The following is a 27,109-nucleotide window of genomic DNA, read 5'->3' as shown; positions in this document are numbered from 1 at the left end:
TTCTTTTACTGAATCAATAAGGACTAATCAAAAACACAATATTATTACTGATATTCATTGTAATCAATAGCACCATGGAAGTGAAACATTAAATATCGTATGCACCCATTTCATTATTTTTTCACGGTGTACACTACAGGACACCGTTGGGTGGTGCTTGCACCGCCCGCTGTTGTTTTCGTTGTCAGTTATTGTGCTAAAAAAGCAGCAACAACGACAACTTTTCATATGACATTTTTGGTTTTGGGCTTTGCGTGGCCACTCAACTGCGAAGAGCACAAAAGGCGACCGATTGCAGCAGGCCCTGCCTCGGGGCGGGGCGGACGCCTTGTTGTGGTGCGGCTGGGCCTGGCTGGGTGGTGCGATGTGGTGCAGGCCCAACTGGAGTTGAGAACAAACTTTAGCTTTGCACAATTTTGATATCATCAGTGGCCAGGAGCTAAATGCGTTCAGCCAAGCTGAAATTTTGTCTCTCAAAAATATTTTGATATTTTTCAGATTTAAAACGCTCTAGGCTAAATGGTGTTTTTTTTTTTTATTGTCGAGGAGTGGGTGTCAAAGGACAATATAATTTCAATTAGTGCGTAGCACAACTAGCCTAATAACCCTTAACCCCTCGCCTCGCTTCAGTGCCCAATCACTGAGTCGGAGCAACCCCAGGAACACGTGTATTCCACACCTCTTTCGGTCCCTTTATCTGCTCTTTTGATTCGGAACCCCTCCACCGAACAGTGCCTGTCGATATTCTATTGACGGCTTGTTGATTTGCTTCATCACATCTATCAGGCACACATTTTGCATGCCTGACTGCTCCCGGGTCGTGTGAGTCCCCATCACTTTTGGTTTCGCAGTGGCAGTCGTGTGTGTGTTTTGCATACTTTACATTTGTTTTGAGGTTCTTGAGTGGCTTGTGATTTGTGTGAAATAATTTGCTATAATTTCGGGGCTCTCCCAGAACTTTCTGAGTTTATTTTCCATATTCACAGCAATTTGTGATCATTGAAACTTTGCAAATTGGTCTTGTTTCTTTGAGGATTCATAGACGTGGCAAGAAGTTTATGGGTTGGTGGCTTTGCAGATAGAAGTGAAAATTAATATTCCATATTATTAAATTGAAAATATATGGCTTAAGTTGTGACTACAAGATTTGACTTCGAAATGCAGGACTGAAATATTATTTGTGGTTGAGTAGTTTATACAAAAGAAATAAATTATGAAATTTAAGCTGATGTTTAAAAATTTAAATTAAAGCCATCCATGAAATACTAACAAATAATGATATTGGATGAATGATTATAATAGATATATATATTTTAAAATCTTATAAGTGTCTATTCCTTTTATTCCCGCTTTTTATTTCAAGTCTTCAAGAGAAATGTGGCTTAAACACGTCCATAGATTATTTTGTTGCCTACTTTTTCGCGCACTTTTCAAGATATTTTTATTAAGCTCCTAATTGAGGATTTGACTTAGCAGAATGAGACCCGGGTTCAATATTAAACTTAAGTTTTATAGTTTTTTAAATAAAATGAAAATTACCTTGTGATTGGGTCGAGCTGTGGGAGCCCCACGACGATTTATAGGAGGAATCTGAAAGAAAGGAAAACCGATTGATTAGAAACTTTGAAAATTTACGAAAACCCTACGGAAGAAGTTGCTGTAAGTTGAGTTTTGAATAGCCGACGGCAGAATCTTAGGGTTAGACTTGGGCTAATTACTTGGATTCCAGGTGGCCGACGGTCGGGCTGGCGGCTCACACACCGCCCACTCACCTGCGAAGAGCATCGAGAAGTTGCTGAAGCTGCCCGTGGAGCGTGACAAGTAATCGGCGGAGGACTTGATGTCCAGCATTGTGACCGCCGGCGGTTGGGTTCACTGCGATTGGAGTGGTTTGCGTTCGGTGCCACTCCCCAAACAATTAGTTCAAATTTCCAATTCAAATTACGACTTGTTCCCTTTTGGCTTCACTCGAGTCCTTTTTTGTTTATTAATTTTTTATTTTTAGCCTTTTTTGGCAAGCGGTAAATTGGTCGCCGGAGCCCGGAAACTAATAACACGGAGACGGAGTCGGAGTCGGAGACGTCGCCAAGTGGTGTCCGCAATTGAATTTGTTTAAAAAAGGCAAACGGTCGGAGGGCAGCGACGCTCAGCGGAACCGGAAAAGGAACGGGAACGGGAAAAGTGACGATCGGAACCGGTTACCGTTTACCGGACACCTCGACTTCCGCCCGAACTTTCCAATGCACTTTTCGACCTGCCTGCCGTTCGCGTGTCCAACTGATTTATTTGTGTCAATGTTCGAGCGCACGTATACGTGATTTTTTTGGTTGTGTTTGCTCCAAAACTATGTGTGTGTGTGTGTGTGTGTGTGGTTTTGTACGTATTTGCGGGTAGGCCCAACAAATCGCGTAAATCACTTTGGCTAAGAAAGGATGCTCTCCTGGCGAGGATATCGAGCTGGACGACTATCGGGCTTGAGCACTGACACCGGATTGCGTCCGATCTGTGGCACGGCAGCGTAACAATTGATTTCATTCCGTCGTCAAATCGCGCATATCCTGCCATCGTCCTGCCTCCAACCCCTAGCAGAAGTGCCGTGGCTTGGCGGCGGTGGTGGTGGTGCGGTGGTCCTGTGGGGGTGGCTGGTGGTTGGCTCTCCGGTGGGTGGTGGGTGCTGCTCGGTGTGTGTATCTATCTGTCTGGCCCGGCCTGGTTGGGCCTCAGCCAGGCGCTGCCGCTGCCTCGGTCGCAGCCGCTGCTGGCGATTCTGCCAGGATACTCTTAGGGTTTTAATCCTCAGCCACCCCCTTGACGGGCAGCCACCAATCAGCGAAGAGTTGGGGTGTGGCCTCGTGAAAGCTTTTCCCCAGAGAGCTTTTTGCAAATGGCTGAGGGGCTGGAAGGCGCTGGTGGTGAGTTTTTGTTTATTTTGCTCACCAGGCACCTGCAGGACTTTCAGGACTCGGAACAATCCGGCCAAAATATGCAACTATTAGTTTCTGGATTTTCAAACTTTTGCTTTAAAGCCTGGTCTGTGCTTTTGGGATTTGTAGGAGGTTACCGTTTCCACTTGACTGAGAACAAGCCGCAGGACTCTCGCTCTCTCTCAGTTGTCGTCTCCGTTGCCGTCTCTGTCTCTGTCTCGTTCGCCCGCGCACTAGTGCTGTCTCTGTTGCGGGCCACTCAATGCAGCCGCTGCCGCTGCTGTTGCCGCTCCTGATTCCGATTCCGATTCTGCTGCTCCTGTGGCAGAGCTTCCAGAAGTGGCATCGCCTTTTTAGTGGGTGACACGAAGCAACAAGGACGGATGTATTATCCACTTCCTTTTTCCTTCCACCAAACACAAGGATATTACCGTTTCGTCGTTCGCCTACAACACCACTACCATTCGCCCTCCCCCCCTGCCACCCACCCGCAACAGCTCACGCGGTGGGGCAATGGCGGTGGGTGGCTCACAAAAACAATACGCGAGAAGTTGGCGGTGCATGGGTTTCGGAGGAGAAATCAACAATAGTTGATTGTGAAAGGCTTTGACTGCCATTTGGGGGGCTGAGTGGCGGTTGGGGTCAGGTGGGTGGCGGTGGGTGGCGGTGGCGGTTGTGCTGGGCTGGTGGTGCACATGCGTTGGCGTCGACGTTCACATCGCTGCAGCTGCTCAAGTGCAATTGTGGCGCTTACCCCTACCCTGGCTACTCGCCGACCAGCTCCTTTGCGCGTCCTGCTCCTTAAAGCAGGCTACACAAAATTACAGACCCATACAAACAGAAACACTCCCCCACACACACACGTACCTCTTGGGCTGGCTTAATTAATTTTTGAATCCTCATTGAAATTGTTTTTGCTCGACTTTTGCCGCTGGCCATGCGAGCAGAGAGTGGGTGCTTGTGTATCCTAGTGGGTGGCGGACGGGCTAATTCATAGGCGTCAACGAACAAATTGTAGTTCCTCACCCACACAAAGGCTATTTTTTACTTTCATTAACGTGTTCTCAACTTTATGCTGATTAAATACTCTAAAAAAGAAGTAAATGAAAAATTGAACAAAATAAATTCCTACATGAACTCATTAAAAAGTAAATAAGTTCCATGTTTTTTAAATATTAATTATTTTGGTTGTCAATCATATTATGTGAATACTTATTCCCTCTTCCAAATAAACATGAAAACTAAATAAAAATAAATTATTAAACGTTTTTAATTATAATTATATTTATTTGACTAGTTAAAAAGATATAAAAATAGATTCACACATTTCGTAGAATTAGTCCTTTAAAATATAAAATGGAATTGATTTTAAGATTGAATCTAAACTTCAGGAACCAAATTGGTATCATTGTTAATGATAATGGAAAAATTGTTTTTTTTTTTTAAATTTTAAAATGGTTTTCGACTGAAATGTGTCCGAAACAGACAATTGGCAGGTTTGGATCATTTGAATATATTTTCATGGAAAGAAACAACAGAAATCCAAAATAATTATCCACGATTATTATCTTTTATTTCAAATGCGTATAGAAAACCAAAAATTAAAAGCGAAAATAAACAATTATTTTCTCTTTTTGAATAGAACAGACCTTCGACTGTTTGACCTTTTTTGCCACTCCTCGCAGCTCCTGAATTTTATTTTTGTTAAAAACAAATTTCGCTTTTCACCCACGCACACTCATGCCCAAAGCACTCACACACTCGCAGCGAAAAGTTGAACAAGTCAAGGCAAAGTGCGTCTGTGTGGGTGTGCTAGTTTGTGGACGCAGTTGTGTGTGTCGGTGACTGTGCGTTGCTGAGTTGCTTTGACACGCAGTTATTTAATAAACCTAGCTGGAAGGAAAAGGATCCCCATCCTTCCTCCGCCACCTCCACACCTAGTTACCACTATAAGCTCTTAGCTTCTGCGTATGAGTGTGAGTGTGAGTGTGAGTGGTTGGGGAGTGGGATGGGGCCTCTGCTAATGGCATCTAAAATGGCTAAATAGCAATTTGCTGTTCTCTGCCAGAGGAAAACCAAGTTTCACTTGGCTCGAAATGTTTGCTCTGCCAAAAGCAAGGGAAAAGGAAAAGCTTTTTGTATACACTTTTCTCTCTGTGGGCCAGCCATAGTGTGCTTGTATGTCTAAGCCTGGCTTAACATTTTAATTGCATTCATTATGTAATTTCATTTTCACGCTTTTGGGCGAAAAACTTTAAATTAATTCCTTTTGTTTTGCCATTTCCGCAATTTGCCGACGCCATCGCATTTCCTTCGCCACGCCTACAAGTCAAGTGTTTTGAGTTAACTTTAAGCCACGGAACAGTGGCCTACTTCCCACATCAGGCCTGCCTGATTCCAACCATTAAATCTCTGCGCCCCATTGGGACCATCAATGCATCAGAGCCCGGGGTCCTGTCCATTTGTTTTGTGAGTGTGCAGCCCAAAAGTATTCAACGGAGCGTCAAGACAAACATGACAACACCAAGGACACTCAAAACAATATTTGTAGGACTTTTTGGCTCATTTCAGACAAAGCTTAAGGGAAGAAAGTATATAGGTCCAAATTAAGACTATGATTTTTTCGCAATCACTCCTTAAAACCATTAAAAATTAAAAAAAAAATCATAAAATCAAGCAAGCAATCATGTTAAACAATCATATTACACAGTTCATATGGATTCAATTTTCAGGAGGAAGTTATACAATTTAGGGCTTTTGGCGAGTTAGAAGCTTCAGGAGTAAAGAACAACGATTTTTAAATGGAAATCAATCATCCGGGCAATAATAATCCTAGAATAAATCGTTTAAAAAAATAAAAAACAACTTTTTCACAGTGTAGTTCACAAAGACAGGGACCATATTGTTTCGGCCAACCACCCACAGCAGTTAATAAGAAACGCAATCAGCGCCGCGATTTGTTTTCTCAAGCTCGCAGATACAGGGGCAGATAGAGGGAGACAGCGGGTTGGCAAGAGGGAGTGGGCTGCTAATATTTATGCTCCTTGGCCATGTGCAACACCCAATACCCAATACCCAGGGTCTGAACACCGAACAGTGAAATGGCCCTGCCTACAATAACAACTGAAAGTCAGACACGTGGCCATTAATGACGTATGAATGATGTAACACGCGATGGAGACTTTGACGCGGCACGTGGCCAGGAGTCCTGCGAGGCATGACAGGCGAAAAGATGCCCCCGCTCCTTTTTCCATTGACTCCTTGCGGGTCTTTAATGCCTCCCTCTAATTTGGTTTTTTCTTCGGAATTGCTCATTTTGCCCGCGGCGGATTGTGACTGTCGCTGTGCACTTTGTTATTGCCAAAATGCGTATTGTTATAATCGGCATAAAAATAATAAAAATACAATGCATACAATTTTTTTTATTTACCCTAGCTGGGCTGGTTCAATATTTGTTAATCAAATGGGCGGCAACGTTGGCCCATAAATCAGACCAAAATGGGCAGCTCTAAAAGATTTTATTGAGAAGCAATGAGAGGGTTAAGTGTGGACCAAGCTAAGTTTAAGATGGAATGAGAGTTCATTTCGAAAAGAATAATAAATAAACTATGTTTATAAAATATATGAATTTATATATATTGGTTTATATACAGTTATGGATCGATTTTATAGCTTATAATATGTTCATATCATAATCACATCATATTTAAAGAAATATTCAACCTTATACAATAAATATATTTATAAAATAATTCCGCTTTATTTTTTATGTAATAATGCTTTAAAAGAGTACCTCCAGTACTATTTAGTATTATAGAATGAAAATAATTTAATTATTCTTGTGTATTTAATATTTGTATTACATTTTTTTAGGCCACCCAGCCTAAAATCTAATTCATATAAAATTTTAAAGTTAAAAATCAACATTCGGCATTATAATAACCCAATGAATATACCAAAAAAGAATAAAGGCAGCAACTAATACCACCTTCCCTTTATTCACACCAATTAGACACCGCTTATCGAATTCCCCAAATCTAAATGGCTTTCGGGAAGTATTTCCCACAATATAAAAACAATGTCAACTAGGAAACATAGGGAACACGCCAAATCAAACAGAAGCACAACCACAAAAAATGGTAGAGCGACAAATAAAAGTGAAAATTGTAATAAAAACAAATTACGGGCACGAATAACAAACGAGCGGGAAGAAAAATTCTCACAAGGACATATTGAAAGTGTCCTCGTGGCTGTCTATCTAAACAATACCAGCAATAATTGCGCGATTGACAAGGTAGTGGCGGGGGGAGGGTGGTAGGACAAGGTAGAAAGGGGGTGGCGGTAAAGGGTGCCACGGGTGCAGGGTGCATGACTCCGATTACCAGCGTTTGACTTTCTCAGATAATTGCAGGAGAGTGTGGCAGGCTCGTTTATTAAAGGTGTAGTTTTTGTAGGACTAGAGGGTATATTTGTTCAGAACCAAATATATATATTTTCGTTAGGAATTTTTCCTTTATGTTTTTAAAAAGTGAGGATAAATTATATGCTAAATAGTATTATAAACTACAAATTTCTCTCAATATAAATTCTATAAATCATAAGAAGTATACAACAAATTTTATATTTTGTTTTCACTATATTTTATTAAAGACGGAAACCCCTTTTGTTTTAAATTGTATTATTTTGGTTGACTAACCTCGACTTGCTAAGAAACTAAAAATGTTTCATATTCTACAAAAGTACCGGGTATCCCACTGTCGATCTCAAAGGATATTTTTTATTTCCACCATATATCTTTATTTTTTGATTTCTCTAAACTGAAAGCTAACATATTCACACGGCACAGCCGAGGGGTGTTTTATGCCCTTCGGCACCCCTCGTCCCGCGCCACTTAAGAGCCAATGACAACAAACAGCAAACAAACAATTAACATCTGAAAGGGGTCGGAGGGGAGTCCTCGGTTCACGTGCCCTGACTGCTATAAATTACTGCGGCTTGACTCCCAGCGACCCTCGCTGTCAATTGATAGCGCGGATTGACTTTTTGGCGGGTCAAGGGTTCTGGATTTGTCTCTCACGGACTCGGTGCTTCGCGGTCTCACGTGAGTTGTGTCACTTGAGATAAAAGCAGAAATAGAGGCCGGCGACAGCCCGGGTGGTCGAGGGACCTCGTTCGGTGGCCATAAATTCAGCGAGCTCGTAAATTCAATTGACAACTAAATTGCAGTGCACTGGCCGGAGAAACCGGAGACGCTTCGACACAGCCACCTCCGGCTCCGGGCGCGCTGCGCTTCCGCCGCAGTAGTTGTAGGACCCGCTTCTAAAACTCTCAAGTGCACCATTCCGTCCTCCGTTTTGGGTCGGTTTTTTGCCCATTTTCTCTCTACCTCTCAATATATATATATGTATTTTCCTTTTCTGATATTTCATGTCGGAAGCGGGTCATTTCCAGCGGCATAAATCACAAAAAGCGGCGAACTTCGAAGGCGGATGCCAACCTGTTGGACTCGTTGACAGTTTTCTATTACGACTGGGCCGATGACAATTTTTTAATTATTTTGTGTAAAGTTTTTCGGATCGCCCGGGCAAATTTGTTTGCCTATCTGCGGCCCTCGATCGATGCACACAAAAACTAAATTAGCGAAACATTTTCCAGCTTGTTGCCGTCGTCTCTCTGAACCGGGGGGAGTTCTGGTTGGACCAACAATGACTTGATTTATGAGCGGCTCGTGCTGAAATTTCTGAAGTCCCAGGGGGTTGGGTAATGACTTGAATCGACAGTTAAGTGAACCGCGAAAAGGGCCATGAATAAAAATATTTGGACATCAATAGGCGCACACATGAACGGACAATGGAAGCCTGGGAACCAGAAGGATCTCCATGCCGAGCTCAACTTTTCTTCCCACCAAATATGCGCATATATATTCTTCGGATTTCTGCCTTTTGACTTCTGCCTTTTTTTGCAACATCATAAATGCGAGTGAATAAATTTAAGCGCAAGCGTCAGCCCGCGAAGCTGTCAAAAAGGACTTCGTCGTCCTTTGGCGCCAGTTGGCCCAGCAGCCAACATTTTCAATTTATTTTCACAGCCTGAAACAATTACGGCAGAGCGCAGGGCAGGCGAACGAAAATAAAAAATAAACTGTGCGCAAATGAAATCAGAAATTAAATTTCAAGTGAGCAAGCATACGGTGCTGAAAAGAGAGACAGGAACACATTCCGGCAGGACATGGGAGGAGGCAGCGGGGCTAAAGGTCGCAATGTGGCGCTTGCTTGTGGGCGGGTCGAGGGGGTGGCAACCACCCGCCGGGCGCGTTGATGAGGGGCGGCTGGGCGGACTGGTGGGTGTGAATGGAGGCCATCCTGCTGACAGATTAAGCGACCACTCCGATTAGAGTAGAGCGCTTTGGGTAAGCCACCGGCAAACAAACAAACAAACAGCAAAGCGACAGATGACAGACATCGCACATATGAGATTGTGCCAGTTAAAATATAATTAGAATTGAAAGGACCATGGGTGGCAGCCAACTGGTGAACAATATGAAATTACCGGGTAGCGGTAGTAAAAATTTAGGACGTCAATCTAAAAAATAATTCAAATTTTTAATAAAATTTGGAATTAATAATTGGATTTATTGATGCTAAGGTTATAGTTTTACTCCTTGTGAATTTCCTTATGAACATTTTTTAATCATTTTAAGAATGTAGAAAGATTTGTCAGGAATGGCCCTCATTATTATTGAAATATACTAGTTTCCCATAAATTTGTGTAGAAATATTATTAAGTGGGATATACATAATAACTAAATACCTATTCACGTTACCTTCAAAAATACTTAAACATTTTGATTCAAATATGTTTCATTATGAACTTTTTATAGTTAAAAAATTGATCTTCTACTTTGAAAATAGATCTAGAAACGTAAAGCAAGTCCTCGGAACTGATTTTTATATCTAGAAAATAATTAAAAACACATCACATCTATACTTTTATAACCTATTCTAACCCTAAGTATCCAATTAACCTTTAGCTGCTAAAACAAACAGTCCAAACATCAAGTAAATAAGTGTATATCTATCTAATCAAAACAATAAACCAATAAATTCTACCAATTGCCACTCGATGAGTTGCACGATGTCATGCTCCCGTTCTGCACCCCTTCCCATTACGCACACCTAACCACTCAATTGTCTGTGATGAAGGGAATCCCACACACGCACTGGCTCGCAGATGACTCCTCCCCTGGAATCGAATCCCTCCCGACCCAATATATATCTGCTACGGAGCATCTACCACGCTGTCAACGGAGCGTGCGCCCTAATGCGCTTCACATAACATTTTGATCATTTTATGATCTGTCGATTAGCCTCATTGTTGCTCGCAGGAAGCCCATCCCTGAGCGCTGGTAGACAGCGGGCTGGTAGACAGGATGTCTGGATGAACTCGGGGGTTGTCCTTTGTGGCACGCTCTTCGAGTTGCTGTGAAGTGTGTTTGTGCGAGCGTGTGACTAACACGCTTTAATAGGATTAGCTCTGAAGAGCACTTAAGAGTCAAATTATCAACGGGCAGTCCACAGATTCTCGCTTGCGGAGCGAGGGAATGTTGTGACTGTTGCGTTTTGTATGTTTACGGTAGGCAAGGATAATCAACACAAGCAGTCCTCACAATTGTTGGCCAACTTTCCCACTGCCGATGAGCTGCCAATTGCCATTCCCAGAGGGCCTCAATGGTTCAAAGGCTGGTATTCCAGATTACGCGCATTAGTCAGGCTTAAGGACTTAGCTCAAGTGAGCAATTGAGATGTTAAGGATACTCTTATAAGTAGTGAGATTTAGATTCAACGTGGGAAATGATGATATAAATGGTTTAATTAATTTGAGAAATAAATATTCATTGGATAGTGAAAATGAAATAGCGCGATCCGGTGGATATGATAACTCCAGATAGAGATACATATTTGGCAAATAAATTCCTTTGGTACCCTCGAAGATTAAGATTGTCTCAAAATTAGCAAATTTAGCAAGAGTTCCATTAATTATAAAAGCTAATTTAAATCTTTAGTACAAGCTGCAGTCAAACCAATAGATTTAAATTCAGTTATTTCTTTTTAGGATTAATTAAATTAAAGAAACTGCAATGCACACTTTTGACCAATGTTAGAATACCCTCTGGAATTGCTTAAAAGTCTAAACAAATGTCAGACCCAATTTTAAAAATTATTTAGATTTTATGCAAGTTTAAAAGTGGATTGTTTTGAAATAAATAAATCAATAAGTCTACACAACAAGTATTTTCTTCTTTTTTTATCCGAGAAGGCTTTGAAAACCGTAAAAATTTGAAGAAAACGATTAGAACTTCCGCATTCGACTGGCAGTACCCAAGATGTACAGACCCATCAGGTTTTGGTCTTGTTCAATACTATGTTTTATTTTTTTACCGCTTTTTATTTTTTTAATTTTGTCTCATTTTAATTACACACTCGATTATTTCATAACCGGCAGGCGGCATCTGAGCTGAAAAGGCCAATCAATTCTTATTTTTATTTTATTAAGATTTTGGATTCTTATTTTTAAAGTGCCTTCATCTCTTGTTCTTGACCCGTCTAGCCTGGTCCTCCTTTTTTCCCTAATTTATTAAAATAAAAACTTTTTCCTTTTTTGTTTTTATTATGGGGTCCCTAGTTCTATCATAATAATCTTTTTGTTTTCTTTTTACTGGCACCATCTGAGCTGAAAAGGCTGAGCTGATACAAGTTTTGCAGTGCATTTTATATTTTTTGTCATTATTAAAGTTACTCGTTTACTCGCCTTTCGTACTTAGCCCTTCTGGCTCCTTTTCCAATTTTTTTTTTAAACTATTGGTTTTTTTTAATGTTTTGAAAAACGATTTTAAAAAAGAGGGTGCCTTTAAAAGTTAAAAATACGGCCAAATACATATATTGTTTTTTCTTTTAGTTTTTATATTCGATTGCCATCTAAGCTGAAAACAAAATGTGTTTAAAGGTAAGGTAAATTGAATTTGTTTCGGGAATAAATTTTCGGGAAATCTAAAAACTTCTACTATATTCGTGTTTATTTTTATACGCGGAACCTCATTAATAATATATTGGGTAAATCCATTAATAAAAATTTTGATATTTTATGCAAGATGTAAGTCTTCAACCTTCCTGTCAAAATTCAGAAGCTCTGTGGTGCACCGTGCACCACCCCCTTGGACATAAAATCCTCGGCAAGGACATGCCACCCCGAGACGCACACTAGCGCCACCTTCAGTGCGAACAAGAGCATTTATTTTGCTCTTCATCAGGTTGCAGTCCTAACTGAAAGCTGTCAAAAGCTCAAAGGACATTTCGCTCATAATAATATGACACATAAGATGAAACTTACAGAGTGAAGAGTTACCGGCTCCTGTTCCTCCGCCACCTCCAGATGCTGTTGCTCCGCCAGCTCCTGTGGAGTTGCTATTGCTCTTGCTGCCGCTGATCCTGCCCTGCTGCTGGTCACTCGAGGACGAGGCCGAGGGAACGGCGGCGTGCGATGATGTGGTGGCGCAGTCCAGCGAGGATTTATCTGCAAGACGATGGAGCGAACAAAAGGATATTTTAATTGCCAGGCAGCGAAAATTTGCACACTCAGCATGGCACGCTTCGCCTTTTGCCAAGGAAAGGACCCGAGCAAAAAAAAAGTAAAAACAAACAGGGACCCGGCACATAAATCTCGGCATAGATAATTGTCATCACAACTAGCTGACTGGTTTATTTATTGCCCGAATTATGGTTTTCTGGCTCTCTTCGTGTCTTGGCACCCCACTCCTCGATGCCGTCACGCAACGTCGCTCGGCAGACGCCCTCTCACCCCTGCCGCCGTCCTCTCGCCTGACAGATCCTGTGAACCGCAAAGGCCATAATCGCGAGGGTTGTCACTTCACAGACCAGCGATGGAGATGTTTAATTGCCGTAAATCTTTGTTTGATGTAAACAACAATAAGCCAGCGATCCGGGAAAAATCCGAGAGGAATTTGCTACGCTTTCAATTGAAATGTCAGGCCGGATATGATACGAGTCGGGATAATAATGGCCCTGAACATGAATATGATGGGAACCGACCTCTCTATCATATGTGTCAGTTTTCATAATCAATACCAAATCGTCCTTCTGTCATGGGAAACGTTAGTTACATCGATTCAGAAGGTTCTTAGTAGAAAACAAGAAAGGAAAGCTAACTTCGGGCGGAGCCGAAGTTGATATACCCTTGCAGTTGAGTCGCAGTCCGCTAGGTGGCGCCACGCATCTTATATTATTAGATATATAGCGGATCGTATATAGTCGGCCGATCCTTATGAAATTTGGCATATCGAATTATTTTGCCAAAAGAGGAATCCATTGAAACTCCCATGCTTCTAACTTGAAAAACAACGAAGTTATAGCATTTCCGATCAATCAGTTATATGACAGCTATAGGATATAGTAGGCCGATCCTTATGAAATTCGACAAATCAGATTTTTTTTCCCAAAATTGAATCTGTACCAAATCCCATCTTTCTAACTTAACAAAGTTATGCCAATTTCGATCGTTCTATGACAGCTATAGGATATAGTCGGCCGATCCTTATGAAATTTTGTACACAAGATATTTTGGTCAAATATAACATGTGTGGAAAGTCTCAACCCTCCAACTTAAAAAACACCAAAGTTATGGCATTTCCGATCAATCAGTTATATGGCAGCTATAGGATATAGTCGACCGATCCCGGCCGTTCCGACTTATATACTGCCTGCAAAGGAAAGAAGGGTGTGTGCAAAGTTTCAACTCGATAGCTTTAAAACTGAGAGACTAGTTTGCGTAGAAACAGACAGACGGACAGACGGACAGACGGACCGACGGACAGACGGACAGACGGACAGACGGACATGCTCATATCGACTCAGGAGGTGATCCTGATCAAGAATATATATACTTTATAGGGTCGGAGATGTCTCCTTCACTGCGTTGCACACTTTTGACCAAAATTATAATACCCTCTGCAAGGGTATAATAAGCGCAGTCTTAAGAGTTTTAAAAATGTAATAAGAAAAATTTTAATACAAGGTAACTATGTTTGATAATTTATATACGTTTTACGATCCTGGTATATTATGCTTTTTTACAGAGTTTAAGAAGACTGGTTATATCTTTACTTTACATTATTTATTTAGGGAATGCTATCTTTTGACTTTGGGCAGACACCAAAGATGGATACGACTTCTAAGTAAAATCCAACATTCTGTTCAAAAGCCGCTCTGCATTTTAGTATTAGAATAAATAATATATAGTTTTTAATTTAGTTTAACAACTTAGTGATACCGTTTCCATTTTTTTTTTAAATAAATATATGTATGTATCTAGGAAAATTTCTTTGGTTATGAATACTTCAATAATTGGATGTACAATTTATATAACTTTGTGCAGTATAGTACAGACATATACATTTCTTTAACTTGACTTGGCTTGGGAAAGTGTAATTATTTTTTATGCGCTTCTGTGAGCCAAACGTCTTTTGAGCAAAAAATAATGAGTTACGCATGACAAAATCTTTTCATGCCAAAGCAAAGCGGCAAAAACCCAGCTACAGCTTGACAGCAGCCATAGAAGAAAGAGACAGACGGGAGCTTGGGGGCGCAGGCTGAAAAGGATTCATTTCATATTTGCTTGAGCGCGTCCAAATGAGATGAGAAAAGACGAGCTGGGCGGCCATTTTGTGTCTAACGATTCCTCAGGGACTCGACTCTTGGGCTCTATTTTATGGCTGGGAAAAGGGTCTTAAATCTGCGATTAAAGCAATATAAGTTTTTGCCAACTCGAGAAATTTTATTATTAAATTTCTTCCAACTTTTTCAATGAGCTTGGCGGCTATTGGACGAAACACAGACAAGTCAGGCCATGTCAGACCTTGTCTAATTGAAACCGAAACAGAAGCAGGACATAAATTTGCCAAAAAAAGGATAGTTGGAAGAAAAGAAGTTTTCTTATAGAAATAAATGGACATGGACAACTTGACTGGCGTGGAGGCGGCATAACAAACTCTCGCCAGGCACGCGATGAAATTGTTCTGTTTTTGATGTTTCTATCAAAAGCTGGCAAGGACCGAAGGACCGAAAACAGTCAACAGAAACCGGCTACGGCCACATTATAAGCCACATCCGCTAGCCCGGCTTAAATTGATAAATATGTAACCACAAAAAAAAAATTCAGAAAAATAACCCAGCAATAGAAACGGACCCCAAGAGACCTCGACGTTTATATGGATAATTCAATTTAAATTTTTTGCACAATTTTTTCCCGTTTTTATTGTTGTTAGCCTAACAAGCAGAATTATGTACATGGTTGGTCGCGGTTTTTGGCCGTTGTTTTGGCCATTAAATGTTACGGGTTCGGACATATTTGGTGGTTCGCCCTACTCGGCTCACCAAAAAGCTGCTAGCTGGTAGCTGGGGGTGGCCGTTGGCCAACATATGCTGTTTGGATGTGTTTAAATAAATACGAGAAATTTGCCACTTTTGTGGCACAACATTTTCGGGTGCCTTTTTTTCCCGCTTTTGAATTCGTTTTGCCTTGGCCGGAAGCGCAGGATTTGTTTTTCCGCCATTTCGTTGACATTTTTGTGCTGGACAATTGCGAGAAGGTCAGTGGGTTGATGCACTATAAAATATTTATTTATTTCATTTTTGAAGTAAAACGTTGAAGAAATATATGCCTTCTAACTACATATTGCATTTTCTAGAAAATAACATTAAAAAATAAAAAATTTAATGTGTAATGGAGTATTCATGGAGATCACTCCTATTATGTACATGAATTTAAGTATAAGGTATTTCTTTTTAAACGTGGTAAAACCAAAACCCAATTCACTCAGTCCCAAAGTGTCCAGAAATAGAAACCGAAAACTAGCCTTCTTTTAATGCCTTTTTCGGAATATACTAGCCTTAGTAATTTTCATATAAAACCATTTTGTTGGGCTCACCTGTCCTGACTTTGTGCTCCACGTGCGACGAACTGGACGCCGTTAGCGATGGCAGAGCTGGAGCCGCACTAACCGCATCCAAAGTTCCGGACGAAACTTGTCCGGCACTGGACGTGATGACACCGTGCTGGGTGCCGGCGGGTGAACACCCGGCTGGCGGTTGCAGCGTGTCCAACCGGTGCCGCTGTAAGCTGCTACCGCTCCCACTGCCCACGCCGCTGCTGCTGCCCAGGACTCCGGCCGTACTGCTACTAACCGTATTGTAGTTAAGGACCCCAGCCACGCCTACGCCGACACCGACACCCACTCCGACATTGGGATTGTGTGGGAGGCCGAGACAGTTACCGGTTCCATTACCAGACTGAACGGGCAGGGTGTCCAGGCTATCCGTTAAACGCTGGCTGGAGTAAATGTCGCTGGAAGTGCATGTTAGATACAGGTTAAATTATAATTATAATAATAATTATAACAAATAATTATTTGTAAACGAAATAATATTTCGGATTTTTGATAATATCATTAAAAATGGTTGGGAACATTTTTATTCATAATTTGAGTCTACATCTGATACATAGAAAATAATAAAAGTATATAATAAAGTAAATAATAATTAATCTCTTTTTTTACTATATAATCAAGTTTCAAACAGAAATTATTAAACTCATAAGTCTAAGTTGAGAAAGTACGACTTTGTACTTGATAATTTAGAAAAACTATCGCTGTTAGTATGATTTAGAAATTTTTCGCTTCAGTTTAATTAGATTATTATTCAAGTTAGTTAGTTTAATTGTTTAAGTTTTATTTAATCTTTATACACTCTCAAAATTTGTAAAAATTGGTAAAAATTAATTAAATTAAAAATTAATTAATTAATTAAATTACATGAAAAAATTAACGAACACTATCAAATCTCACCTGAATGCGCTACCGGCTCCGAAAAAGCTGCTGCGATCCTGCAATGCTGCCTTTGCCTTCTCTACGCTCTGCTTAAGCTGCTCAAAAGTGGACTGATGGAAGCGGTAGGAGGTCCAGTCCGGCGAACACTGCCCGAGGGTCAGGCAGTCCTCCGTCTTCACCTGGGCAAGGGAGGGCGGAGAGACTCGCTTCAGGTCCAGCGCCGTCTGATACGAACAGGAATTCTCGTACATGGCGCACGCCTGGGGAGCCTCGATGGCTGGCTGTTGGCTAAACAAGGGATTCCACTTGACTCTGTAGGAGAAGAGTAAGACAAATAATTGTTAATAGAATCTTTGTCAAAAATTTGAATAATTTTACATGATTTTATGAATTAGAATTCTTATAGATAGGACGTATAGAACAAATATTTTTAGGTGGCTTTCTCTTACAAGTAATTTAAGGCACAACTTTCAAGTTACCATCACTCACCTCATGGCCAATTACAAATCCATATATCCATAAATCATAACGCCTGTTCCCACAATTAAAGACTGCAATTTCAGAGTGGCTCTCGGGCCAAACAATCGCTCTAATTGCCAGAGCCCCGACACGTTAAACGAGTTCCCCTAACCTCCACCCAATCTTAAATCCATGCCATTTTTCCAGCATAATTAATAGTGGCTGCTTGTGGGGCTGCGGAGCTCCCTTAGATATAAACACAACGTGCATAATTATCTGGCTTGTTATTTATTGTGTGTACAGTCCCGCTTTCGAGCTCTCAGGACTGGGCCAACGTTGCGTATGAGCGCTGAGCCGTGCGTGGGTGGCGGCCATTTGAGCGTGGATTTCTAATGTCCAGAACTGGGAGGGCGGACCATTGTTTCCCGGCAGTTTGGCCCTTTCGGGCGGCTTGCAGTTGCCAGTTGGCAGTTAGCACACAGGGCATGCAAATTTTTGCACTCTGCCCTCGTCGGAAGTTACCGGATTTTGATTTATGCCAACGAAATTTATGCCACACAACGTGCGACTTGTCCTGTCTCCCTTTGGCTTAAAGACTAACCGACAGAGCCGAGATACAAACTGAAACCGAAACCGAGTCAGGACCACTTTAATATTTGAGGGGGAATAGATTTCGTTATCGAAACGGTCGCATCTTGAGAGCATCATCAACTTGCGCCTTGTCAGACATTATAAACGGCCTGCACACGCCTCATTTATTATTTATTATTTGTACTTGGGCCCAGGGACCCGTTTTTGCATGTAAGCAAATTTTACCAACAAACATTAGCAGGCAGACATTTTCTTTATTTTCTATTTTTTTTCTACTTTCGTAGCTGTAAAGTTATCACAATCGCTGAGGGAACGCGCGCACACCGGAAATACGAGCGGGATGCCAGGATGTCGGTCTGCAGATGGGCTGAATGCTCGTCCTGCTCTCAAGCACGTGCTGATTTTTGTCGAGCGTAGTGAATACCGAGTTGTGGGTCTTCGACAGTTGCCAGTTAGCAGCTGTTAATGGCAAAGTGGCGTAATCCCCTTGTTGGACAAGAGATCTTTTAATTAAAAGGCCACACGTTTGGCTGCTCTTTAATGGTTTGTAAGATTTTAATGTGATTTGGGCTTATATTTTTTATATTTGAATGCTTTCACTCTCCGCTCTTCGATGGAACTAGTGAGCTGTTTAATTGCCGGACTAGCTCTGGTGGCTGCTCTGCTTGCTAGTTTATGTATATTTCCGTTTGAGTCTGCTAATTCGATTAGCAGAAAACAGCTTTTTCATAGTTTAAAGGGGTGGGACCCTTGCTTTTAATATACCCATTTGGGGTTGGATAATTGCCATCAGCCAGACAGAAATGGAGGTAATTTTGAAATTTAAATTAATAAATTAAACTCCTTAAAAATTACTACATTGGTAGCCCCTTGAACTTTACATTTGGGAATTTTAGGAATGCAAGAAATTCTTACAAAATAATATGAAGGAATTCGAAAAGATACATTCTAATTTATTATAAATTTATATAAATAAAATTAGTTTACTTATTTATTTCCAATTTTAGATTATTATTTGCAAAATAATACAAAAATTATTTTATAAAAAAAATATTCTACCCAAAAAGGTATATTGAAACTTGCAAATATTCGCGAACCTTATGAACATTGTAGTATAAGATAAATTTCGTATCATACAATGTGCCAAGTTGTTATCTGTAGAATCTTAAAAGTTATCGATACATTTCGGATCCTTCAGGTATATGGCAACTATAGGATATAGTGACCCGACCCCGATTCACCTATACACTGAGATTCTTATATTGACTAAGGGTCGATCTTTTTAGGGTCGCAGCTGTCCTCTGAGATACAAGACATGTTATGAAAATCCTGCACTCCTAAACTAAAATTTATTTGTTATAATATTATTTGAAAAAAAAAATGTTTTAATAAAAACAAGAAAGGAAAGCTTATTTCGGGAGGAGCCTAAAAGATAGAAATTGGAGCGGTATACATATATTATATCGAATGTCCGATAATTATGATAATTTCATTATTATATGGATTTCTTATCATGATATTTTGCAGAACCCATTTTTAGACCAAATCCGTTGAAAATTTCAACATTCGATATTCATAACACCAAAGATTTGTCATTCCGGTCGATCGTTCAGGTATATGGCAGCTGTAGGAAGTAGCCAACCGATCCTTATCAAATTTTGTGTATCGGATCAGTTGGTCCAAAATGGAAACCCTAGAAACCAAAGTTATGGTATTTCCGATCAATGAGTTATATGGCAGCCATAGGATTTGGGTGCAAATTTTAAAGTCGATAGCATTAAAACTGAGAGACAAGTGAGCGTACAAACAGACAGACAGGAAGTGATCTTGATCAAGAATATTTGTACCTAAACAAGTCGGAAATGTCTCCTTTACTGTGTTGCACACTTTTGACCAAAATTAAAATACCCTCGCAAGGGTATCTATTGAATTCAAGGGTATATAGACACTATATCTATAAAAATATCAAAATACAAAATTCCGTCGCTGAAAGTACCATTTGAAACTCACCTCAGGATTGTGCTTGTTTTGGAAAGTGAGCTTATCCGAAAATACTACTCCGCTTCGAACTTCCGCTGGAGAACTTGGAATTGAAAACACTACACTATTGCCTTCGCTCAATGCAGTTAATCACTCAACTCAAGTGCGTACAAATTGCACACCGGAAATGAAATTATTGTCAAAATGGCGACGGATATGCGACAAGTGAACGCGACAGCGACGCGCCACGCAAATAACGGTTTCGCAAGTCGTCGTTCAGTTCTCGAACGGATATGCAAGGAAATTTGTCAGTGCAAGGACGAGTCCAACTGGACACCGACGGCAGCCAAGGTGGGCTCCTTGGGCATTTCCTCAGGTGCACAATAACGGGACAGAAAAGGAGGCGCTCGAGGACTGCAGGAGTGTCGGGTGGGAGGCCAACGAAAGCGGAACGAAAATGAAATCAAAAAGCGAAATTTCTATAATTTCCGCACAAAAATTTCCGCGACACACTGGCAGGACACATGTGAATTGTTACTATTGTATGGGTGTATGTTTGTTTTCAGCCTTGTTTTTCTGCCACGCCCACAGCCAGCAACAAGCTAGGCGTGCACGTATGTGTCCAAGTTTTCCTCTGGGCCTCCTCTTTGGCCTCTGCTCCTCGTTTACTTCACTCTTTTTTGCTGCGTTTGTTTTCCTTTTTGTCCTGGCCAAGAAAGGTTGGCTCTTCCTGGTCTAGGGATATGGGATACGGGATATTGGCGACGTGTGACCGACGAATCTAGACCGCAAAGTACCGATATTATGTCGTCCGCGACGTGTTGCACTTGGTAGCGCGCACTCCAAGTTAATGTGGCGACCAGATCATCCCGTCCAGGCACCAGTTCAGCGCGCTCAAAGATGGCGACACACTCCTCCCACAATCGGTGGATGGCTGGGGGGATAGCTGCCAGGATGTCACCCCGTCGTCCGTTCCTGCGGTGGCCACTGCGCAGGCGCGCTCTCCGCACCCCCAGCCCCATACCCCACTCTGGCCCTTTATCTGCCGCTGTCATCGGCTGCTGCTGCTGCGACTGCTACCTCTTCTATATATTGAGCTTCTGCTGCTACCGCTGCTGCTGCGAGCTTGGCTCCGCCCCCAAAATATTCTACTGCAGATGCTATTCCTGATGCTACGCCTGGTCCTTTGGCGCTGCGGCGCTTCTCCAGGTTCTTGGGCAGCAAGCGGGCATCATTAGTGCTGCCGAAGAGAGAAGACCCCATTTTGGGCGGAAGTGCGTATGAGCAATATTTTAACAATGGCGTTTAAAACAGTTAAAGAGCGTGCGCTGGTGTGCGTATCTCAGTGTGTGTGTGAGGCCATTAGGACCCTAGTTTTGCGGGCGCTTTAAGGCCCGCAGATAAGCTAGCATAATAACATTTTAATTTCGAGCATAAGTGGCCACAAAAGGCGCCCCCAGATTTCGAGATGTGCCTGCCAAAAAGGATATAATTAACATGCCAGCTGCTCGCACACATGTATTGCACTTGTATTAAATGAGTTTTAGATAAGCGGTGAGCCTGGCGACATGATTTAAGGTCCTGGATGGAGCAGGATAATTTGCGATAAGCTGAAGGTGATTAATTCGCCAACATGATGAAGGGTGGGGATGCTGAAGGTCGGGGAATATTCAAATTCAAGAATAAACTAATGAGCTTAAATTAAAGATATTAAATATGCTCCATAATACTTACAAAATATATAATTAAAAATAAAAGTACATAAGTTTTTTAAATTCATTACCAGTTACCAAGCCATAAATGTAATGAATAAATATGTTTTAAAATATTAATGAACCATGAATTTCTGAAATCACAATTTTAAAATCCGTTTAAAAAGGGAACTACACGTAAAAGCTTTCAAAAGCTCTTAGAACTTCCACTCCTTAGTAGAGACACCCCCGAAGAGCATCAGCCCTACCAAGACAAAAACCATAAATAAAATTTATTTATACAAAATAATTCAATCTTTTAATTGAACAAAACACACAAATGTACACTTATCACAAAAGTTTTGTTATCTATAACTCGCATGACATAAGTAGTGTCTAATATACGATGAAAATCAGCTCGCTTATTCGCAATTGTTCTGTTTAGCCAGTAATAAAACTAATTACAAAAACGTAAAACATTTTTCAGCCAGTAGAATGAATGTCTTGGAAATGTGGATGGTATAGAAGGGAAGTTTGAAGTCTTTGAAAAGTAACTTGGCAGGCTTAAATGCGACTCTTCGAGTTCGACTTAACTTCAAATAGTTTGCGCACAAAGAAAACCTTAAATAAAAGACATTAAATTAGAAAATATTATGTTTTGAAAAGCTAAAGCCTACCTGTATAGAGCATGTGATCAATATGACCACGATTTGGCTAATCGAAAAGGCCTGGATGTAGGAGTTGTTGTCCAAGAGCAAAGCATAATCGCGGGACTCACGATGCCGGCTATGCGCCTGGTAGCCCATCATATCGTTTATGTTGCGCTCCACAGTCCCAATGGTGGCCTACAAAATTGGAGTAAATGTTATGTAGTGATTGTTTTTGGGTGTGGTTTCGCATCCAGTTTGGCTTACAGTGAAATTTTGCATGTTCAGTTGCAGCTGCTCAATCTCCTTCGCGTATTTATCCCAAGCGTCATATTTAACCACCGTGATGTAGATATTAACAAGCTTTCCGGCGAAACGGGAGAACTGGTTGTCGATGCACACGGAATAGTAACCGCCAGGAGATACCTGGTCGGTGTAATCTGCAGTAGCCTGCCACTGGTAGGGCTTCACAACCTCACCGGCAGGGTTGCGGACCGCGAAACCTGCCATGCCATCACCGCCTCGCACCACCTGGAGTATTGAAAGTGATTGGTTCAGTAAACTTGGAAAATTCCTGTTAATCCTAACCGGTTCAACTTACACTAAAAGACACGTAGAAGGTGGCACCGGCTTGCACATACTGGTGGTAGCAGTCCTCTTTGCCGGCATCAATGTGAACCTGAAAAGGAGAAGGATTTAATTATATTTTATCGCTTTATACCCTGACATCTCAAATTGTACAAGCATTCAGCTGAGATATTGGATGATTCCCCATAAAGGGCGCGTGAGATTCAATTGCAGATTTTGAAATTTGAGCTGCCTTCATTTCAATTGCATACAAATAGAAAGAGAGGCGGACCAAACATATTTATAGTAAACGGGGTCAGAATCGCTTTCTTCAATGCTCTACAACCATTTGGCCAATATGTTCACAGCCAAAGGATTAAACCCTTCGAAACATCCAATAACTACGATCCTCGAGAGGAAGCAGTGGAGCACCCACCTTGTAGTCCATGGCGACCGCAGGCAGATTTTCATACCATGGCTGTTGAGCTTCTTGCGCCGTGGCTACGTCGATTAGCAGACAACAACAAATCAGTGCGATCGGGAATAGTAGATTTATCTGCTCTCTCTGCCACGTCAATTGCATGTTTGGGATTTTTGTCGTCGGAGCTGTTGAGGATGGGATGGGGTGTCTTCAAGGGCGTCAAGCAGCGTTTTCAAATGCCTTTTCTGTCAGCTGTTAGCGAATTAAGCCGGTTAGATTTCTATTTGCAAAATGAATAAATATTTACCAGCCAAATAATCCGAAATAAAATAAACAATCAACCTGTTGCGCTGCCAACCCGGCTCAAAACGTTTGTTATTTGTTATAGGCGGCGAATGAGCCCGGTATTTTTCGGTATTTTGACATCATGCATTTTCCAGCACTCCTGTCGAACCCTTTGCAACACTTTTTCTAAAGATTTAAACCCCTATGAATTGAAGAAACTACGGCACTGAAGCCGCAATTAAAAGTAATAAAATGTAAACAAACACGAGATTAAATTTATTCAATCTGTGTTCCAGATTAAACATCCACTTACCTTTGAGAGTGTTCCTGTGCTAATCTTTTCTCTTATCAAAACACTCTCCTTCTCGGCCGCCTTGTGATAACACAATTTACATATGCTTGTGTTTTTGTTTGCGGCTTTTTCGCGATAATTAAACGTGTGGCTACAAACACATACATATGCGACATCAAGTGCTGATTAACCTCTACGCCGAGTAGGTCAGATAAAAACGCCAGTGCAGTTGCCATTCGCTTCATTCCACAGCTGCACCAATATCGAGCATGGTCAACGTCAAAGAGGATGTTTTCGCCACCGGAGCGGTGAACCCGTTCACCAAGGCCTCAGAGGACATCAAGCGATTCACCCTGACCAATGGCTTTGGAATGTCTGTCCAGCTGATTACCCGTGGAGCTACTATAACCAGCATTAAGACACCGGACTCCAGCGGAAAAGTAGATGACGTGACTCTGGGATTTGATGATCTGGCCGGGTATCAGAGCGATAAGAATCCCTATTTCGGAGCCACTATTGGACGTGTGTGCAATCGAATTGCAAACGGAAGATTTCAGCTGGACGGGAAGTGGATAGAGGTGTCCAAGAACAGGAACAACAAGTTCCAACTTCATGGCGGCTTTGTGGGTTTCGATAAGGCCCACTGGGAAGTGGTGGCTGTGCGACCAGATGGCGTCACCCTATCACACACCAATCCAGACGGACATGAGGGCTATCCCGGGAAGGTGACAGCCACGGCCAGTTTCACCCTGAGCGAGGATAACTGTCTTCATGTCCTGATGACTGCAGAAACCGACAAAATCACGCCCGTGAATCTGACCAATCATTCGTATTTCAACCTGGCGGGGCACAAAACTGGAGCCAATGGTCTTTATGAGCACGCTATCGAAATAAACGCATATGGCATCACTGAAACTGATCAGGACTCCATACCCACTGGAAAGATAACACCCGTGGATAGCACCAACTACGATCTCCGTGTAGCGGGCAATCTGGGGGAACGTCTCAAGGCTCTGCAGCCCGCGCGAGGATATGATGACAACTTCTGCGTGACTTTTAGTCCGCCTCAACCGTTGGCCATGGTGGCCAGGGCCTCGCATCCACCCAGTGGCCGCTGGCTGGAGGTGGTGAGCAATCAGCCTGGGGTACAGTTCTATACCTCAAACTTTATGCCCGACGTGGAGAACGGAGAAACGCCAATTGCTGGAAAGGACGGAGCCTCCTACGGAAAACACGGAGCCTTCTGCCTGGAAACTCAGAAGTTTCCGGACTCTGTGAACCACAGTAACTTCCCCACAACCATTTTGCGACCGGGCGAGCGCTACAACCATGAAGTCATCTACAAGTTCGGCGTCTTCAACTGAATTCTAAACTCCCTAGCTTACCCATATATACGAAAGAGTGTCATGTATCCGACTAAAGATAATAACCAATAAACGGAAAACACGCAGATTATGCAAAAAGTTCGATTAGAACAAATCACACGTCGTGTCCATAAAAATTGGGTTATCTATATGGCGAACACATCGAAAGTGGGTTGTATAAAAGCGGTTGGTGAGCGCCAGCCCTAAATCAGTTACCATGATCCGTCAGTTGTTGTTGCTTGTTCCGATTACTGTGGTCTTTGCCCAAGATCTGGGATCCCTGCGCATTATGAATGGCACCAATGCCGTTGAAGAGCAGTTTCCCTACGAGGCTGGTCTTCTCTGTTACTTCGCAGGTTCCCCGGACAACCCCAGCCTGTGCGGGGGAGCTATTCTTAGCAATCGATGGATACTGACAGCCGCCCATTGCCTTCAGGATCCCGATGCTAATCTGTAAGTAGTATCAAATGTATTAAATATGACGCATGCAATAAGTATCCTTTTTCTGGTAGAACGGAGATTCGAGTAAAAGTGGGCGGCCTCGAAGCTCCCAGTGACGACGACATCTTGGTTAATGGAACCGACACCATCGTGCACAAGAATTTTAACCGTAAAACAGTCTTTAACGACCTGGGCCTCATCAGGCTGCCCACGAACCTCACGTTCAGCAAAAATGTACAGCCGGTTAAGTTGCCCAGTTCATACAGAACCTATACCGGCCGTGCAGTTTTTATTTCTGGCTGGGGCCTGACCGACAATAAAACGGCAAGCGAAGCGCTTCAATACGTCCGCACGAACATTGTCTCGAACAGGCAGTGCCAAGTACAGTGGAACAAGGCGCTCAAGGGAAAAAAGAAGGTCGTGTCTCGATCGTTTGTTTGCGTTGATACCAAATACGGGATGCCTTGTCAGGGGGATTCGGGCAGCCCCATGGTTCTGGCCGATGGCTCCAAAACGCTGGTGGGAATCGTGTCCCATGGCCTCGACCCGGCGTGCAAACGGAAGGTGCCAGACATCTCCATGCGCGTGTCATCCTTCCTCAAGTGGATAAATCAACAGACTGGAGGTCTCAAATGAAAATGATACCACATACAGATATGATACTGTTAATCTCAAACCATTAAAAAGGAAGCTTATTTTCAAACGTGTGCTTTATTCTTATTACTTCGTACAAACTCCCATACATTTCCATTCTCGATTCCGCTTTCATATTTTTTGTGGCTTTGCTAAATTTTCTTATCATGTTGTATGTATTATTTATCGGTTTTTATGTTATTTGTGACTTTGACGGTGTTGCATGTCGTTTAAACAATTAGTTTATGATAATGCATAGATGTTCTCTTTGTGGGCTTTGTTTACGTGTGAGTGTGTGGTTAATGTTGCTGATTATTTGCAATGTTTTTTTGCGATTTTCGTTTTAATATACTTTATTGGTTTTCGCTATTTCGTAAATGCAGTTCTCAAAATGTACAAAAACCTATTTGGAAATTATGCAATGGGTGAGAGTGATAAACCTGGTTCTTTCAACGATTCATTTGGTTTTTGTCCTATATGTACAAAAATTGTAAACGAAATTGTGGAAAAGCTATACAATTTTAAGTTAACAAAGCGAATAAGTTATTAAGAACTCTGGCTGAATAAATTAGTTGCGATAGTTTCTTTTCAATTTTCAATACGGCTGCTGAAGACTTTAGAAAAACTTGTTTGTAACTAGCGTAAAATTTGTTCGATATCTTTTGATAAATATATAAAAATGCACATATTATCCATAGTAAATAATAAATGTAAAGTAATTGGTTAACTGTTCTGCTCTTTTTTTAAGATTTTGCTTTATTCTTATTGCGGCTTTGTCTTGTAAAAAATGATCAAGTAATTTACTATGCGTTCAACTAGTTTATTTTTGTATTGAAATATATATGCTTTATATATATATATAATTTTGTAACTTTCAATATTGCCTTTATAATTTGCCTATAAATCCATAGAGTTCG

At 41.6% G+C, this 27,109-nt stretch overlaps 4 protein-coding genes across 5 annotated transcripts in view; 2 read left to right on the top strand and 2 right to left on the bottom strand.

The window, feature by feature from the left end:
- The window catches only part of LOC6506158 (DNA-binding protein D-ETS-3), a 31,214-nt gene extending 10,462 nt beyond the window's left edge, over positions 1-20,752 (bottom strand). The window contains 5 exon segments of the mRNA XM_044714939.1: positions 1,540-1,590; positions 12,312-12,494; positions 15,925-16,340; positions 16,840-17,133; positions 19,882-20,752. Of these exon segments, the coding sequence (XP_044570874.1) occupies positions 1,540-1,590; positions 12,312-12,494; positions 15,925-16,340; positions 16,840-17,072 (883 nt within the window). The 5' untranslated portion in view covers positions 17,073-17,133; positions 19,882-20,752.
- Positions 20,753-21,834: 1,082 nt separating this feature from the next.
- Positions 21,835-23,619, bottom strand: LOC6506156 (transmembrane emp24 domain-containing protein B). 2 transcript variants are annotated; one of them, XM_044714938.1, is made up of 6 exons: positions 23,489-23,619; positions 23,193-23,429; positions 22,791-22,868; positions 22,457-22,720; positions 22,220-22,387; positions 21,835-22,163 (listed from the first exon to the last, which is right to left on the bottom strand). In XM_044714938.1, the coding sequence occupies exons 2-6, from the start codon at positions 23,337-23,339 to the stop codon at positions 22,107-22,109; spliced, it is 714 nt and encodes a 237-aa protein (XP_044570873.1). In that variant the 5' UTR covers positions 23,340-23,429; positions 23,489-23,619; the 3' UTR covers positions 21,835-22,106. The 2 variants fall into 2 exon arrangements, with proteins under 2 accessions (XP_044570873.1, XP_014764644.1); XM_014909158.3 differs by having other exon boundaries at positions 23,485-23,617.
- A 62-nt stretch (positions 23,620-23,681) lies between these two features.
- On the top strand, positions 23,682-25,236 carry LOC6493794 (galactose mutarotase). Its single transcript, XM_001958411.4, has one exon. It carries the CDS (start codon positions 24,024-24,026, stop codon positions 25,116-25,118), a length of 1,095 nt encoding a protein of 364 aa, XP_001958447.1. The 5' UTR covers positions 23,682-24,023; the 3' UTR covers positions 25,119-25,236.
- Positions 25,237-25,319: 83 nt separating this feature from the next.
- LOC6493795 (chymotrypsin-2) lies at positions 25,320-26,262 on the top strand. The gene is made up of 2 exons (XM_001958412.4): positions 25,320-25,571; positions 25,631-26,262. The coding sequence occupies exons 1-2, from the start codon at positions 25,336-25,338 to the stop codon at positions 26,193-26,195; spliced, it is 801 nt and encodes a 266-aa protein (XP_001958448.1). The 5' UTR covers positions 25,320-25,335; the 3' UTR covers positions 26,196-26,262.
- Positions 26,263-27,109: the final 847 nt, after the last annotated feature.

The sequence above is a fragment of the Drosophila ananassae genome, chromosome 2R, assembly GCF_017639315.1.
Source record: "Drosophila ananassae strain 14024-0371.13 chromosome 2R, ASM1763931v2, whole genome shotgun sequence".
In the NCBI taxonomy this organism is placed as follows: Eukaryota; Metazoa; Arthropoda; class Insecta; order Diptera; family Drosophilidae; genus Drosophila; species Drosophila ananassae.
Note: the sequence above shows the minus strand (reverse complement) of the source record. Positions and strands in the feature narration are given on the sequence as shown.

Bases quoted from the DNA above. Each gene is read 5' to 3' on its own strand.
- LOC6506156 (XM_044714938.1), bottom strand. From the start codon at position 23,339: ATGCAATTGACGTGGCAGAGAGAGCAGATAAATCTACTATTCCCGATC. The intron at 22,721-22,790 runs GTAAGTTGAACC...TCAATACTCCAG, and splicing joins CCTTCTACGTGTCTTTTAGT to GTGGTGCGAGGCGGTGATGG. The intron at 22,164-22,219 runs GTAGGCTTTAGC...CTTTTATTTAAG, and splicing joins TGATCACATGCTCTATACAG to GTTTTCTTTGTGCGCAAACT.
- LOC6493794 (XM_001958411.4), top strand. From the start codon at position 24,024: ATGGTCAACGTCAAAGAGGATGTTTTCGCCACCGGAGCGGTGAACCCG.
- LOC6493795 (XM_001958412.4), top strand. From the start codon at position 25,336: ATGATCCGTCAGTTGTTGTTGCTTGTTCCGATTACTGTGGTCTTTGCC. The intron at 25,572-25,630 runs GTAAGTAGTATC...TTTTTCTGGTAG, and splicing joins CAGGATCCCGATGCTAATCT to AACGGAGATTCGAGTAAAAG.